At 42.6% G+C, this 16,419-nt stretch overlaps 1 protein-coding gene across 2 annotated transcripts; it reads left to right on the top strand.

Annotated features, from left to right (window-relative positions):
- The first annotated feature begins 77 nt into the window (after positions 1-77).
- rfx4 (regulatory factor X, 4) lies at positions 78-16,336 on the top strand. 2 transcript variants are annotated; one of them, XM_017423016.3, is made up of 18 exons: positions 78-1,070; positions 2,919-3,005; positions 3,151-3,211; positions 5,260-5,383; positions 6,343-6,404; positions 6,583-6,796; positions 7,243-7,320; positions 7,416-7,579; positions 8,865-8,965; positions 9,061-9,119; positions 9,213-9,357; positions 9,600-9,694; positions 10,115-10,232; positions 11,144-11,263; positions 11,826-11,987; positions 12,124-12,244; positions 12,335-12,473; positions 15,192-16,336. In XM_017423016.3, exons 1-18 carry the CDS (start codon positions 1,028-1,030, stop codon positions 15,462-15,464), a joined length of 2,166 nt encoding a protein of 721 aa, XP_017278505.1. In that variant the 5' UTR covers positions 78-1,027; the 3' UTR covers positions 15,465-16,336. The 2 variants fall into 2 exon arrangements, with proteins under 2 accessions (XP_017278505.1, XP_017278504.1); XM_017423015.3 differs by having other exon boundaries at positions 12,085-12,244.
- Positions 16,337-16,419: the final 83 nt, after the last annotated feature.

Raw genomic sequence — 16,419 nt, 5'->3', positions numbered from 1 at the left:
TGGTGCGGTGAGTAATTCAGCCATAATCCGCCTTTCCCCTCTCCCCTCGTCTTTCCCCTTCTCCTCTCCCCCTCTCCTGCCGTTCCATTCATATTCTAATCACAGCTTTCCCTTCTCCAGCTCTCAGGCACTCCATCAGAGCCCTCCCAGCCTCGGGCTTTGCACTTTTACTTCTCCCCACCACCACCACCACCCCCTTTTGTGACCGTTCCCTCTTCTCAGAGGCACACCAAAAACTAAAGCACTAAAAGCAAAAAGAGGCAATAACTCAAATTAAAAAAAACTGTGGAGTTTTAACTTGACTGGAATAAGCAAACCGATGTGACAAACTTAAAAAAGAAATCCAGAAAACAGTCCGTTTTATAGGTGGAGCACCGAGTGCAACAACAGGTGGCTGCAGGATGTGAGAATGGAGTTAAAACGAGAAGGTTGGGGGTGTGTGTTTGTTTGTTCGGCGGAGGTGTGTAAAAGTGTATGAAATGCCATAACAGAAAGCGAGGAGGCCAAAGTGTTAGCACTGCGTAGATCTAAGCCTCTTTTTTTTTTTTTTTTTTTCTGGTTTGGAGGGAGCTTTTCTTATTCAAAACAGCCCCACAAAAGACTTCCAGTGAGCCTTGCCACATCCCCATCTGACTTGGGGCCATTCATCAGCCTTCCAAGCCTATCAATGACATGTCCCCATCAGGGCTCCTATAAAATCAGCCCCTTTCCCATGAAACATCAGCAAACATTTTGACGGGTCTGGCTTTCCCCCCGCTGGATTTCTGGAGTCCCTCTTCTCCGCCCGACCGCCCTCCACCCCCACTTCCCCCCCCCACTCCCCTTCATCCTCCTTTCCTCCCCTCCTCTTCCCTTCTTCTTGTCCTCCGCCAACACCACCCCTCTCTGGGCGAACCTCAGATCCTCGACATCTCCCGTGACGGGCAGTGGTCACAAAAACACAGAGCGAGGGGAGCGCCGCGGAGGAGGGGGAAGACGCGCACCGAGCCATTTTCTTGGAGGAGGCAGCGTCGTTGATGGGAAGAGGATGCATTGCGGGCTGCTGGAGGAGCCTGACATGGATTCCACAGGTCAGTCCTCTTAAACCCAGCTTCTGCCGACTCTCAAACTTTTCTTCTGGACTTCTCTGGATGCTCCTCTGCTGATTTCTCCCCCCCTACCCTCCCCTCTTCTTTTTAAATTTCTGATTTTGTTTTATGAAGCAGCTTTTATTTGTCACACATGCTCTAATCGGACAGATTCTTCAAACGAGTGGCTTTTCGGTGCAACTTCTGACCCAAAAGGAGAGCTTAAATAAAAAGCAGAAGTTCCCGTGGGGGTGCACCTGTTCCCCCTCAGCTTATTTACTGAGTTTAAACCTTTACAAGTAAACCATTAACTCATTTTTTCTGATAATCTGTTAATCAAAGACGAGTTAAAGGATGAAGAAACTGAAATGTGTCCAGTCTTGTAGTAATTTGTTAGTTTTTTAAAAAGAAGTTTGAAACGTAAGCTGGCAGATTTTTTCGTAGGAAAGTGCAGTTTTGTCCTGAATGTGTTTGTAAATGAGTGAAGATCCGTCTCAGCTGCTGATCGAATTTAATCCAATTATTTCCATCCCCAACTTATCTGTTCTCGTGGCAAATGAAGCTTGAGGTCTGAGTCTGTGTGGAGAATTAGCTCCACTTCACTGAACTCACTGATTCTTTTCCAAGTTTTTTTTTTTCCTCTCTTTTTGTTTTTGTGTGAAACAAATTAAAAAAAAAAAAACAACAGCAAAGGATGAAACAGGCCCTAATGCTGTTCGAGTAGACGTTAAAACTCAAATGCACGTAGTATTTAGAATATTGTTCATTTCTTTAGGCTGCGGGGTGATTAAAGGTTGACGGGTTAAAGTAAAAAACTCTAATTTATCTGCAGAAACCTGTGGATTTTCAGCATCCTCCTCTGTGTCAGTCAGCGGTTTGACCCCTTTTTGGTTTTTTTTGTTTTTTGTGCCGAAACATCAACTTGAAGAATCTTTCGCTGAATCCAAACTCCTCAAACTTCCCTTTTTTCTGGGGCGTTCATTGGATCCGCCACCGAGACGTTGTCCTGCCAACACTCTGTCCTGGCAACAGCTGCTACGGTCCATGTTGTCAGTTCACTTTTAGGGGGAAAAAAGTTGGAAAATTTCAACGAATGTCGATAATAACAGCTGATTTAAAGCAGAAACATCAACTTACGAGAGACGTTTTCCTGCTTTTTCTACTTTCTGTTAAGTATTTTTAGTTGTTAGGTTCAAATTAGTTAATAAAGCTCCTGTCAAGAGGGAAAAAGTAGCTTCTGAAACTGCTTTAAAGCGCTCAAGTAAACAAGAAGAACCTCAACCATACACGGCTTCCTTCTCCGTGACATTTATGGAGCCCTGAATCCCTTTCTCTGGAGTTTTGAATGGATTTTCACTCTGTCAGGGTGTTTCTACATGAAAGCGTTTGTTGTTTTGCTTCTCCTCGCTCACAGAAAGCACACCAGTTGAGCTATTTCTAAGTAGAAATTAAAACTGGACAATGGCCTCTATTCCAGCAGACTTCAGTAATGTGCCTGGGCTCTTTTTAAGCTCGTAGTCTCTGGTGGAGGTGGGGAGGGGGAACAATGCTGGATTCCTGCCGTCTTGCTGAAAAACATCTCAAATAGACCCACGGCTGCGCCACGGCCCCTACAATTGATTGTTGTGGTTCCTCTCCGTCACATTGGTGACATTTTAAAAGTCCTGTATGTTTGTGTAAATACAGCTTTCACTCAGTTCTGCTGCAGGACGGAGCTGAAAGGAGTTTTACTGACAGAGAAAAACAGCAAAACAGGCTTTTTTCCACACCGTCGGCCTTTTATCTGAATGAAATTTAAAAAAAATAAGATTTCAAGGCATTACATTTGTTTCTTTGTGTCTTTTTTTATAGAGAGTTGGATTGAGAGATGCCTCAATGAAAGCGAGAACAAGCGATACTCGAGCCACACGTCTCTGGGGAACATGTCCAACGATGAACGTAAGCAGGAGAAACTCTTTAACCGAGCGAACTGCGGCACTGCTCGTCCACACATGCAGTCGATGCTTTTAATGTTAACAGTTGCACACATTTGTCTTTGTGTCACGGTCTTTGTCTCCTAATTTCTTTTGGTCGCCTGTTGCAGATGAGGAAAAAGAAAATAACAGAGCCTCGAAACCACATTCGACACCAGCCACTCTGGAATGGTAAGTTATTCAGAGTAAATATTTATCTTTTTTTCTTCTTGTCGTGTTTCATGAAGGAATTGACATAAAAAGACAGAAACACGTCACCTGATTCAGCCAGGGTCTTAAAAACATGACGTCTGAACCGACTAATCTTATTGTGACAGAATTAAAATGATCACAGGGTCAAATTGTTACTAATTGGAGCAATTATTTATAGATTTATTTTCCATATCGGTCATGTCAGAGATCAGCGATGTGTAAATGTAAATATAACACACAGACCGACACACAGTGTCTCATCTGGAAATGTTTAAATATTTCAGTTTTTAACACTAATTTCACTGTTTTTTATCTAACAAATCTTGATTTTTAAACTGCTCAGAAAAATATCATCAGCCGGGATGGTTTTGTTTTAACTCTCACTGTTGTGGAAATGAGTTATAAACGCCATCATATTTTTTTACTGTGAATTTAACAGAAGTTTAAAAGACTTAAAGAATTACAAAAGCAGAAAATGAAGCTGTAATTTCACGTACAGCTGTTCGTTTCTTATTTTGAATTTCAGAAAAGTCATTTTGTTCATTCTGCCCTCCACATGTGTGTTCATATATATATATATATATATATATATATATATATATATATATATATATATATATATATACTCAGTAAACAAATCATTGTTCTTTAACCTGTGAGGTCTAACTATTACTTTATTAGGTATACAAATAACACCACCCTGTACTGTGTTTAGGTTAAAGTTCTGTATTAAAAGTGTGACTCCAGTGAAGCAAACATTATCTGAAAAATGCAGTTAAAGTAAAAGTAATTACTGCTAATTGTATTGTTCATGTGGATGATTGTCGTTTACACTTAAAGTTGAATCATCTTTGTTTGACTGTTGGCTAAAAATAAAAATAAAGCGTAGCTGCCGTTCAGTTTAAATGGTGATGATGGTTTTTCAAAGACAGAAGCCTTAAATCTGTAAAGTAACCAAAAACTAGAGCTGTCAAATAAATGTTGGGAGGTGAAACAGACATTTGTCTTTAGGAGGTTGTATAGTAGAAGTAAAAAGTGTCATAAAAAGCAAAGATTCAAGTGAAATAGCTTCCAGCTGGACTTTAGTGCTGCGTCTGAGTAAAAGCTGTGAACGAGGATAAAACGCGTCTTTATTGGCTTGTTAACAAAAAACTAAAGAAACTAAAATACATCTAAAATAACAGAAACCACAAAAGTTTTCGTACATAATATTTAGTTTAATGCAAACTGCTGTAGTAGTAAAAAAAAATAAAAAGTCTGTTTTGAACTTGCTGCTGGCGCGCCTCAGGGCTCAGATTTCGGTCAACTTTTCTTTTACCCAAATTTTAATTTTGCTGAACTTTTTGGAGGCAGAAATCCTCCAGAACACACTGATAGAAATGTACCCCTGAAACTCTAACACACAATCAAACGGTTGTAGCTAACGTGTTTGCAACAGGGCTTCACATATAGACCAACACTGACTGCCATCAACTTGTTTTATTTACAGGCAGTTATTTATTTTCGATTTCTGGGGCTTTAAATCGTCCCTAAGCGTCAGCATGTCAGAGTAAATCAGTTTTTTTTTAAGATCGATGTGCATCACCAACTCCTTACTGAGGCTGCAGATTTGTGCGATTAAACAAAATCCTGTAATTTGGTCTGCTTTGGATCAATGCTCAGCGTTTCTGGTTGTGATTGAAACATTTGGAAACACTGACTGCACCATTTCCCTTTGGACTTGTTGCGAATCATTACTGCTTTCTTTAGGTGTTTGCTGTTGGATCTGCAACAATTCTGCGTCCTGCTCCAGTAATTTTGTTCTTCTGTTCATCTTAAAAAGCAACAAATGACAGAATAGATAAACCTTCACAGGCTAAATCTTAGACATTTTGTCAGAAACTCTCCTTATGAGGAAAAACTCTAAAATCAAATAATTTTACATACTTGTGTAGTGAATTACAGCAGGTGTTTGACCAAAAATGTTATGGTGATTAGAGGCCTTTTCTGAGGTTGTGATCCCCTCGTGTGTGTGTGTTGTGCCACAGGTTAGAGGAAAATTATGAAATAGCCGAAGGTGTGTGCATCCCCAGAAGTGCCCTCTACATGCATTACCTCGACTTCAGCGAGAAGCACGACACGCAGCCTGTGAACGCAGCCAGCTTCGGAAAGGTGAGATTCAAACTCGCTGCTCTCACCTCTGCGTCCGGCGAGGCGCGGAGTCGTTTCTTTTTTTAAACGCCGCAGATATTCTGTCGCTGGCGATTTTAGGATAAGCAGATTAAAATATTCAGAGCGTCTCATGCCCGGCTTGGTTTGCGGCTGCTGCGCTGAAGCTGCGGCTCAGTGTGAACACATAATCTAGAGCCAAAGGAGATGTGCTCTCGTCTGTTCCCACAACCCCAAGGAGCTCCTCGGCCTTCCTACCCCCAGCCGTCCACCGTACCCCGGACTCAGGCCCCAGCCCCCAACCCCAAGCCCACCCCCCCGCCCTTCCACAGCTCCTGTCGGAAGATATTGAAAAAGAGAAGGGGCCTGGATTAATGTGTAATTAAAGGAAATTTGGAAGGGTGAGATGTTGCGGAATGTTAGATCAGTGGCTGGAGCAGTGTGGGGTGTCCTTTAGGAAGGCTTCATTGATTCGGGACAAAACAAGGAGAGAGGGCCCGGACTGCCTCCCTGTCTGCTCATTTATCAAGCGGGGGCCTGACAGAAACTTCACAGCTTGGCCTCTTTTTTCATCCCACACAATGGAGAGCTACACTGTTTGCTAAAGTTTCTGTACCGGGAGCCGGACCTAGGAGCCAATCTGTCCGGACAAAAAGAGAGGAGCAAGGGGAAGGAGGGGAGGAGTGAGGGGGGAGGGGGAGTGAGGATGGGTGAGGTGGCAGAAAGTAATATCATAAACAGATGACTGTGGAAGCAAACTTAACTAAACTCTTAGAAATAACAGAAGCTACTCTTTAACCTTTCATAAATAAAGAAACTATTATTCCCAACTTTAATCCTTATGCCACCTAGTTTTACCTCTTTTTTTTTGTCTTTACTTTAATCGGTTGCTGTTAAATGTTATTATTATTATATTTATTTATATAAATCAGTCAGCAGCTTTGGTCTCCCTCGTTAAACAGATCATAAGGCAGCAGTTTCCAGCACTAACTACCAGAAGACTGGGGACAAGAGGCCAGTCCAAGTAAGTTCAGGAATACCAAACACAAATTTAATATAAAACGTTTTCATGCTGGTTTGTTTTAACAGCATTTTCGTCAACTTCTATGGGAAATTTAATCCTAAATATGTTGTTAAATTATGTATAAATCATCGTTCTTGTGTCGTCCTTTGAGCTGAAGCGATGCCGTTCTGCTCCTCAGGTACCACTACTACGGCATCGCGGTGAAGGAGACGTCCCTGTACTACGACGTGATGTACTCCAAAAAGGGGGCGGCGTGGGTGAACGAGACGGGGAAGAAGGAGGTCACGAAGCAGACAGTGGCGTATTCACCGCGCTCCAAACTGGGGACGCTCCTGCCAGAGTTCCCAAATGTCAAAGATCTAAATTTGCCTGCCAGCCTGCCAGAAGAAAGGGTAAACGGGAGTTTTAAAAGTCCATACTTCCACCCCCCCCCACTCCTCCTCACCTCTCCCTACCATCACGGCTCCCCTCCTTTGACTCTTTTATCTGGGTCTGCACTGAGAGAAGGACCTTAAGGATTTATGTGCTGGCTCCTCACTAACTCTTAATCTTCGGGGGGTGAGATAATAAGATCTAGCCGTGGACAAAAGATGGGTACTAGCTGTCCGGCTTTTAAAAGGGGGGCCATGATTTTAAATGGTTTGTGTTTTGCTGATCTCTAAAGCCCGTTTTATATCGCTCTGGACCTGTAACATGTATTTATTGGTTCACAGGCAGATTTATTTTCTTGTTTTTGCCGCACTTGTGTTTTCCCTCAGAAGAAGGGGGAAAAAAAGAGCTGTTTAGTTTGCGCAGCAATTAGATTAATACCGAGTCGTCGTTTTTGTTTTTTTTTCAGGTGTCGACCTTCATCATGATGTACAGAACGCACTGTCAGAGGATACTGGACACAGTGATTCGAGCCAACTTTGACGAGGCAAGGTTTTTCCCCGTTCGAAGCTACACGTCCCTTTAAATTCTGCTCCTACCTCCTGTGTGATGCTGACATCACATCCTGTGTGGCGCCCGCAGGTCCAAAGCTTCCTGCTGCACTTCTGGCAGGGCATGCCGCCCCACATGCTCCCCGTCCTCGGCTCCCCCACGGTGGTGAACATCGTCGGGGTTTGCGACTCCATCCTCTACAAGGCCATCTCTGGAGTGCTGATGCCCACCGTCCTGCAAGCACTGCCTGACAGGTGATTCTCTGAAGTTTCAGGAGCTTTTTAAACTCATTTCTCACTCTGATGGCCTTAAAGCTGAATATTTAAACAGTTTGTTTTGCTTTTTTTTTTTTTTACTGCTCAGACTTTAAAACATGCGTCTGTTTTGTTTATGTAAACTTACTCTGCTAATTAAAGCTGGTAATCAGCATCTAAGGCTTTATTTGCATTATTCATAGGTTATTTATGATGACTTGTACCTTAAATTCTCGTGCACAGCTTACACAGTCAGTCGTTAGATTCTCTTTTACTGCACTGTAAGTTTGATGTATTCTGGATATTAATGATCCAGTCAATGGGGAAAAAAGATTACCAATTTAAAAAAATATTTCAGAGCAAAACTGCAGATGCTGCTCTTAATCATTTTTACCTGTTAGGTAAAATCACTTGAATTCAGAAGTTTCAGCTGTTAAACTGAGTCTCTCTTGGCTGAATGAGACATTTCTACTGGTTAGTGTTGAAAAAATGGCATAAAAATATGTACAAATAATGTATAAGATGATATAATTTTCAATTTACTGAGGAGAGAAAACCAGGCAGAGATGAGGAGATGGTCTAAGTAAAGCAAACATGAGTTGGTAGTTTATCTGTATTTTGCATTTTCTTTTTAAATCCATTTTTTATTTCCAGACTTCGTTGTTGTCGAGTTGCTCCTCTGATCTCTTGGCAGCTTCTTTACCATCCAGAAACTCATTAAAGAGACAAACATTTTAGATTCACGAACAAAATCTGAGGATTTGCTTTCAGTTTATTCAGCTTATACAAACGTTTGTTTAGAGTTTGACTCTTAAACCTTATTTATTGATTGAAAACCTGCTCTGTTTGATTACATGAATTAAAAAAAAAACACAAAAGTAACTCCATCTTCAGGAAACATTATGATCATAAACATCAGCAAAGTTACGTTTTACTTTATCTATTTATTACCCGGTTAAAAACAACTTCATCTTTCAAACAAAAGGAGGTTATTCTTTCCAACAGTGACAAAAAACAAAACAAAATAAACATCATTTTATGTCAATTACCTGTTAAAACCTAAAAAGAAAGCGTAAAAAGTCTGATCTGGATTTTAGTTTGGCTCAAATTAAAAACTTCAGCTACTTGAGAACTTTAAATTTATTGAATTATTTGTTGTGAGCAGTTCTTAACAACACCATGAGGCTTTTTCTCTTCAGTAAAATTAAGTTCTGCTCGTCCGATGAACGCTTAGATGAAGATGTTTCAGCTTTTTTAAATCCACTCTGTTGTCGTTTCTCCGCAGTTTGACTCAGGTTATCCGAAAATTTGCCAAACAGCTCGACGAGTGGCTTAAAATAGCACTTCACGACCTTCCAGAAAACCTGAGGAATATCAAATTCGAATGTAGGTTCTTAAAAAGCAACATGACAAATATGTAGACTGTATTTTATATGATGTTCGCTCGCAGAAATAACCCTGGCTTCTTGTTTTGTTTTCAGTGTCGAGGAGATTCTCTCAGATTCTTAAGCGGCAAACGTCTTTAAATCATCTGTGTCAGGTGCAGACTTTGAACGTTTTTAACGAAATTTATATGAAGATCAAAGCTGACGGGTGTCTGAGTGTGTCATGTTGTTGATTTATCCGTCCTCAGGCATCTCGGACTGTGATAAACAGCGCTGACATCACCTTTCAGATGCTGGAGGACTGGAGGAACGTGGACCTGAACAGCATCACCAAGCAGACACTTTACACCATGGAGGACTCGCAGGAGGAGCACAGGCAGCTTATTATGCACTGTAAGTAACGCAGTAAAAACCGTGTCCACTTTAACACAGAGACAGCACGCTCAGGGGGACGATCATTCCCACGACCGGCAGAGTCGGAGACCAAAAGGTTAAAGGAGTTCGTTCTCCTCTCAAACGCCCCGAGGAGCCGCTCCAACTCGGGACGGGAGCAGAGGTCGCCGATACGAAGACTTCTCCTTCATTACGAGTCCAGATTCTTGTCTCAAAAGGGACACTCTTGTCTCCTGTCACAGTGTATCAGGAGTTCGACCGCCTCTTGGAGGAGCAGTCCCCGATCGAGGCGTACATCGAGTGGCTGGACTCCATGGTGGACCGCTGCGTCGTCAAGGTGAGCCGCTTTTCAACATGCCTAATGAGATCATTTATTCGCTTTTAAGTCAAACGAACGTGTTTGTGGAGCAAACAGTCTTTTTGGCAAAGACGCCTCTGCGCGTCTTTCTCTCGCCGAGGCACTTAGGTCGCAATCCTCCCCAGTTAATGATGTCTTCAAGCTTCCCATTTGCGCCCATTATGTGCCAGATATGGGCTTGTAAAATTTGGTTGCCCTGGCAACGCCTTGCACCGCCCAGACAATAGTTCAATAGGAAGGCGTGTCCCCGGGGGCAAATTAAATAGTTGACTTGTTGACATGTTTTTCGTTCCTGAGGGTTAAGCTCCAATATGGACCCAGGGGTTAATTCTAGCCTGGTGTCCCCCCCCAACCTCCTCTCCTTCCCCTCGCCTTTTCTCATGGAAATGTTCTCTCTAGGTGGCGGGGAAGAGGCCCGGGTCACTGAAGAAGGTGGCCCAACAGTTCCTGCTGATGTGGTCGTGTTTTGGGACCCGAGTCATCCGGGATATGACCCTCCACAGCGCGCCGAGCTTCGGTGAGCCTCCAGAGCAGTGTCACCACTTCTTCTTCAACTTCTTTTTTTGTGTCGTTGCCAACAAAAGAGGGACTTGGATGAAACCAGACATTCAAAACTTCATAATGGAACAGTTTATCGTGCATTTTAAACTCCTGCACAGCGTGTTGTTGGAGGAGGAAAGTAAAATGGCTGCTGCTGTAAGAAGGTTTGCAGTGAGCGCAGGGCAGTAAACCTGAAATGAAAGAAAACAGATTCTCTCTCCTCCACTCTTGTCCTTTGGCTCGTTTTTTTGAATATCAAAGCCACAGCTGGTAGCAGTGTTTTCATAAAGCACAAACAGCTAATTAACAAAAGCCGCCCCTCCCCATCTCCCGACGTGTTTGTCTGCTTTTTTTTTTTCCCATTTTACGAGCGGTCAGTATTGCACCCTGCTCCCCTGAATGGCCACAAGTGTTTTTATTATGCACACGGTGACGACGGCGGGCGGCACAATGACACCGTTGTGATGACGCTCCCTTGCATGCCTCAGCCCCATCTTTCCTGTGACCCCCACACACACACACACTCACACACACACACACACACGGGGGAGTGAGGGGGGTCGCCAGACTTATTTCTGGCTCTGAGTTGGTGCGTGGAAACAAACGCACGTGCGCTCCTCTTTTAACCACACCGGCCCTCATGTCCGTACGCAGGATGTGATGTCATCACCCACTCTTAGACGTTCCTAATGATCATCAATCACATCACAGATCTGCTTTGTTTCTTCTGTTTTCCTCACTGTCTGTCATGAGATGCAAGCAGTTATGTAATTGCCTGAATGCGTAAAACACCTGATGAACCACAGGGCAGAATTTTAAGTTTTTAGTTTGTTTTTCCTTTGTTTTAGTCAAATAACGTGTGTGTGTGTGTGTGTGTGCCGTCTGCAGGGTCCTTCCACCTGATCCACCTCATGTTTGATGACTACGTGCTCTACCTGCTGGAGTCCCTTCACTTCCAGGAGAGGGCCAACGACCTGATGAGGGCCATGAAAGGCGAGGGGAGTACAGGTGAGGCTCGCAAACATGCTACTATTCTAGAAATTGTTTATATTTAATTATTTTTTTCCACCAAAGAGGTTTAAATCAAAGTTAATTGTTATAGAGGATTTACTGATTTTTTTTGTTTAAAGCTTTGAGGAATGATGCTTCACTTTTTAAACTATATTTTTGGGTTTTGAGGACCAAAAAGAAATCCAGTTTACGAGAAAACAATTGATCAACCCTGAAACTTATAGTGAAGAGAAATAAATCTTTGTATTTTGCAGCTTTACGGGTTGAGGTTTGTGTAATTTAGGAATAAAATCATTTGAATCTCTGCTTTTTTGGGAGTCAGACCCTCATTTAGGTGAATTACTTTCTTGTTTTAATTTAAACACAGCAAAGAGAAATCTGCAGTAATGAACTGTAGCCACTTACAGCTCTTCTAAAACGTTAATTAATGTAAAGTTTCTAAGATGGCAGGATATTTAAGTACCTTTTCTGCTTTTACATTAGTGACATTCAGTAAAAGTTTTGGAAGCTTTTCTTTTCCACATTCAGAAGTTGAGTCAAAATGAAACGTCTCTTTCAGCGGAGCGAGAGGAGGAATTCCCGCTGACAGAAACCACCCCCGCCTCCCCGTCTCCTGGATCCTACTCTCCTGCTCGTTCGGTCCAATCCGTGGACGTGTCCTCGGCCAGCTCCCCCACAGCCGCCCTGTCCCCGGAGTACACCGGGGTCACCACCTCCACAGGTGAGGCCGGACTCGCTCACAGATTAAAAAGCAAAACCTACGCTCCTCGTTAGGGTTTACACCGAGTAGCCAAAGCGTTTATTTCTGTGTTCACCAGGCGCCGTTCAGTCATATACCTGGTCCCTTACATACACAGTGACAACCGCAGGCGGCTCCACGCCGGAGATGGGACAGCAGCTGTCCTGTATGAGGAGCAGCGCCCCCGTCCCGCCCCCGTCCTCCGCCCACAGGATGCCGGTGTACAGGGAGGAACACGGGTAATTATGACCACTGCAATAAATACCTTTCAGGGGTCGTTTCGGAGCGTTTAAAGTTCCTCACGTGAATTTTTCTTGCTGCTTTCAAAGGTACACCGGTAGCTACAACTACGGCAGTTACACCAACCAGCACCCCCACTCCATCCAGAGCCAGTACCCGAGCCTGGGCCACGACCCGGCCATCCCCGCCCCCCTCCACTACTCCGCCTACCACCGCTCATCTGCACAGGTCAGTCCCTCTACTCCTCGCTACTTCCGTGAGGAAAGGTTTAAAACACAGCTTTAAATGAGTGAAATCTGCTGTTTGACCTCATTTAAGTTACACTTGTGGTGTTAAATGACTCCCATTAATCTACTGCTACGTCTGAGCTATCTGATCAACATGTTGTGGGTTAGTCTTTCAATAAAAACAGAAGAAACAACAAGAAAAAAAACACATTTCTTAGACTTGAAGATAGTAAACTTGTATCGTGTTAAGGATTTAAGAAGAATGGCAGAAAGACAAAACGTTTCGAGGCGCAAATCTTATGGAAAAGTCAAAGTTAATGTCTGCGAATCAGGCTAAACGTTAGACAGTTGTCATCGTGTAAAGCGCCCACTTTCATAAAGAGCATTTAAAGCATCCTATGTTGTTCAAAAAGTAATTATTGAGTTGCTACAAAATGAAAGAAAATCTTGTGGAAAAAGTTGCAGCTGAGGGATTTGAATCCAAATATATTAACAACAAAATTATAGGCATAAAAATGAAAACCATAAGTTAAGCTGTCAGTGTAATCTCATAATGTGTGTAGAGATTATTCTAAATATTTATTTAACCAGAATATGTATCACTTGTTCAGACGTTTCTGCTGTAAATCTGGCAACATGTTGGACGCAGTTTGAAAAAAAAACACTTAATGTGGAAACGTGAGAACTTTGTCCGTTTTACTGAAAGCAGGTTTGGAAACAGGTGAGCGTGAATCTATATTGCTCGTTTTAAAAGAACAAAATAAAGGTAAAGATTTAAATGTGGAGGGCGGGGGGGATGAAGAGTCAGTGGCTGATGTGAGCAGCTCGTGTGGTCGTGAATTCACTCTTTGGTGGTAATTTCCTGCCAAAGGGAGGAGATCAGCTGGGTCCTCGGTGCTCGCGCTGTTTCTGAAAGTCCCTGAATCAGCGGAAGCAAGCAGTGAAAGGTGGCTCTGCCGGGGCCAAGAGGGGCCCTGCTCGGTTCCTCCTCCTCCCAGCTCTCAATGGTCTCTTCATCTGTTTGAGCCAGCAGCCGCAGCAGCAGGGCAAAGGGGCGTTTATTAAAATATTGTTATTCAATGGTCTCTTTTCAGGAGTCCGTTCTGCGCTGACTGTCTTTTTCCATGCCGCGATCCCTCATAATGAAATCGACTGTCGTGTTTATATTTAGCAAGCAAAAGGGGGAAAAGGAGCTTCCACTTTTTTTTTTTTTTTTCTTAAATAGACCCATTTGAGCTTAAACGGGGAACAATGCCGGCACTTTGTCAACGCAGGAGGTTGGACGCGGAGCCGAAAACTCTGCCGGATCCCCATCTGCTCAAAGTATTTCTGTCACGGTGCCGTTTGTGGTCCGTCACCACAGGCAACGCAAATAACAGAGGAAAAACAGCTTTTAATAAAGTCCCTAATTTTCTAAAGTGGTCTAATTTTCTTTTTTTCTTTTTTTTTATTTGGACCATTTTGGCACAACCTTGTGAGGTAATTTCCCCTGACAGGAAATTACTTTGTTGTTCTGAACTGAAGTTATGTCCTCTGGAGGAGATTTATTGATGGCACCTTTTTAAAGAAGCTGTTAGACAATCTATAAAATGGTGCTTCATTTAAAGGGATAGTTCTGATCTCTTGGAAAGTTTACAAACAGTTAATATCTTACCTGCTGTAGAAAACTTTTAGAACGACCTCAGGTTGGAGAACTAATCTGAAGCCAAGACTAAAGAGGGTTGCTGCTGCCTTAAAACAACTCACCGTTTTACAAACTTTCAGTTTTTCCAGTAGAAATATTGTGATATTCCTGCAGCTGGAATAATGTTTGAATAACCATGTTAAGCTACCAGCAGGTTGTAGAAAAAGTTGTTAGTGTGAACGGCTATGGAGTTGTTTTTAGGCTGAAGAAATTGAGTTTTCTGCAGAAATGCTTTATGTTTTAAGTTCAAACAGGCAGAAATGATGATAAAATGAGCAGAACAGTAGCTAAATGCTAACATTAACCAAACAGTAACTAAAAGCTAAATGTAGAAAAGTTGTTTCTAAAAGCTACACTTCATAAGACAGTAGCTAGAAGTTAAAATTCAGAAGCCAGCAGCTAAAAGGAGCATAAAAAGATTAAAACAAAGCGAGTATGTTGAAGTAGAATAATGTTTTTGAAGAAGCTGTGTTTCGATGGAGGACCTATTGGTAAACAAAGTTAAGGTTAAGTTGTTCAAAACGTATAAAAGTCACAGAAACGGAAAGTTAAAGCACGCTATTCCTGATCAAGCCGAATGTTTTGACGTTTGAATGGTTTAAATAGGACAAAATATGTGGGAATAAATCGCGAAAATTTGGAAGAAACCAGAAATGTAGAAATGCTGAGTCAGCATTCAGGTTGTTTTAAGACGGCCTCACACAGACATGCTTCTTAATCTGAGAGTGTTCAAATCGCTATCTACAGCAGGTAAGATATTATTGTTTACAATATTTCTACAGAGCCTTATTTTAAAAGATCTGAACTGCTGCTTTAAGTCAGGCAGGAAGTCTAGGAGGAGCAGAATTAAAGAATCAAAGTTCAGAAAAAAAAAACGAGAGAAATCTGTTAAATTTGGCATCAGGTGAGATTTGAATTTACTGATGTAAGATTGTTTCTGAGCTGAAGATGCTTCAGTTCGATCTGACAATCTGAACTGTTGATTAAAAGATTAATTTAAAAGAATTAAACGTCTCTTTCCCGCCTCCTCCACAGTACCAGCTCAACAGCCAGATGTCTCGAATGGAGCCCTGCTTGATGGGTAGCACTCCTCGGTTGCACCCCACGCCCGTCGCCCCCCGCTGGCCAGACGTGTCCGCCGCCAACAGCTGTTACACCAGCCCGCCTATGCACTCGTCCCGCTACGCCGCCTCCGGGGACATGTACTCCCCTCTGGGGCCCCGCAGGAACTCAGACTACGAGCACTCGCAGCATTTTCCCGGCTTTGCCTACATCAACGGGGAGGCCACGACGGGCTGGGCCAAATAGCCTCCGAGCGTCGCTCCGGACGTCTTCGCAGGAAAACCGGCAGCTGTCAATCAAGGAGGCTGTGCTGGCGATGACGTCGAACCTTTGTAGAGACTGAGGCATAATTTGAGCAGAGGTTTGTTAATCTTACTTCACCTGTCGATGGAAGGAAAAACAAAAAGAAAACATCAACCGGATTGTTAAAAACCGTGCAGCGAAATGATCTGATGAGTGCAATGCTGCTGCCAAGCTGTGCCTTTGTTTTAAGGAATGTACACGTCTGTCAGAGTTCTCACACACACACACACACACACCAACAGTCACGTGTGTGTGTTGCCAGCCTGACAGTGCAGTCCCAGTGACAGCAGGTTTCCTCGCGCTGCCTTAACCCTCCAGATATCTGCGTCGAAGGTGACGACCATCGATGCGTTTTCATCTCCGATTTTATTTTATTTTATTTTTTAAATGACCGAGTTCTTCAGAACAGCAAATGTATTCTGTTGCAAGCTTTTCTGCTTCGATTCTCCGACTTTATATCTATATGTATCTATATATAAATATATAGATATATAAAGTATGTATTTTCTGTAACTTGGTGTACCTTTTATTTTCTATGTTATGAACGGTACATTGTCTGTTTTGTATGGTTAGTAATGAACGCATTAACTTAGGGTTGTGTGTTTTATAATGCACTCAAAGCTACTGAGGACCTATTACCCTATGGGTATTTATAAAAAGGGAAAATATCAAAGTGTACAGTAACATGAAGTATAGTCACTTTTTCTGTAAATAAAAGCACTGGAAAGCATCTGTGGTGACGGTTAAACTATCACTGATGTGTATGTTGGAAATATTCTGCCCCATAAATGATTTCACAATTTAAAACTGCGTCATTCTTGTCTTTTTTTTTTTTTTGGTTTGTTTTGTTTCATCATCCGTCTGTGGAGAAATGACAACATCATGCACTATAACCGGT

The sequence above is a fragment of the Kryptolebias marmoratus genome, linkage group LG11, assembly GCF_001649575.2.
Source record: "Kryptolebias marmoratus isolate JLee-2015 linkage group LG11, ASM164957v2, whole genome shotgun sequence".
NCBI classification, from domain to species: domain Eukaryota; kingdom Metazoa; phylum Chordata; class Actinopteri; order Cyprinodontiformes; family Rivulidae; genus Kryptolebias; species Kryptolebias marmoratus.
Note: the sequence above shows the minus strand (reverse complement) of the source record. Positions and strands in the feature narration are given on the sequence as shown.

Coding starts and splice junctions, on each gene's coding strand:
- rfx4 (XM_017423015.3), top strand. CDS start 1,028: ATGCATTGCGGGCTGCTGGAGGAGCCTGACATGGATTCCACAG. Junction 9,695..10,114: donor TGGACCGCTGCGTCGTCAAG/GTGAGCCGCTTT, acceptor TGTTCTCTCTAG/GTGGCGGGGAAGAGGCCCGG. Junction 11,988..12,084: donor CGGGGTCACCACCTCCACAG/GTGAGGCCGGAC, acceptor TGTGTTCACCAG/GCGCCGTTCAGTCATATACC.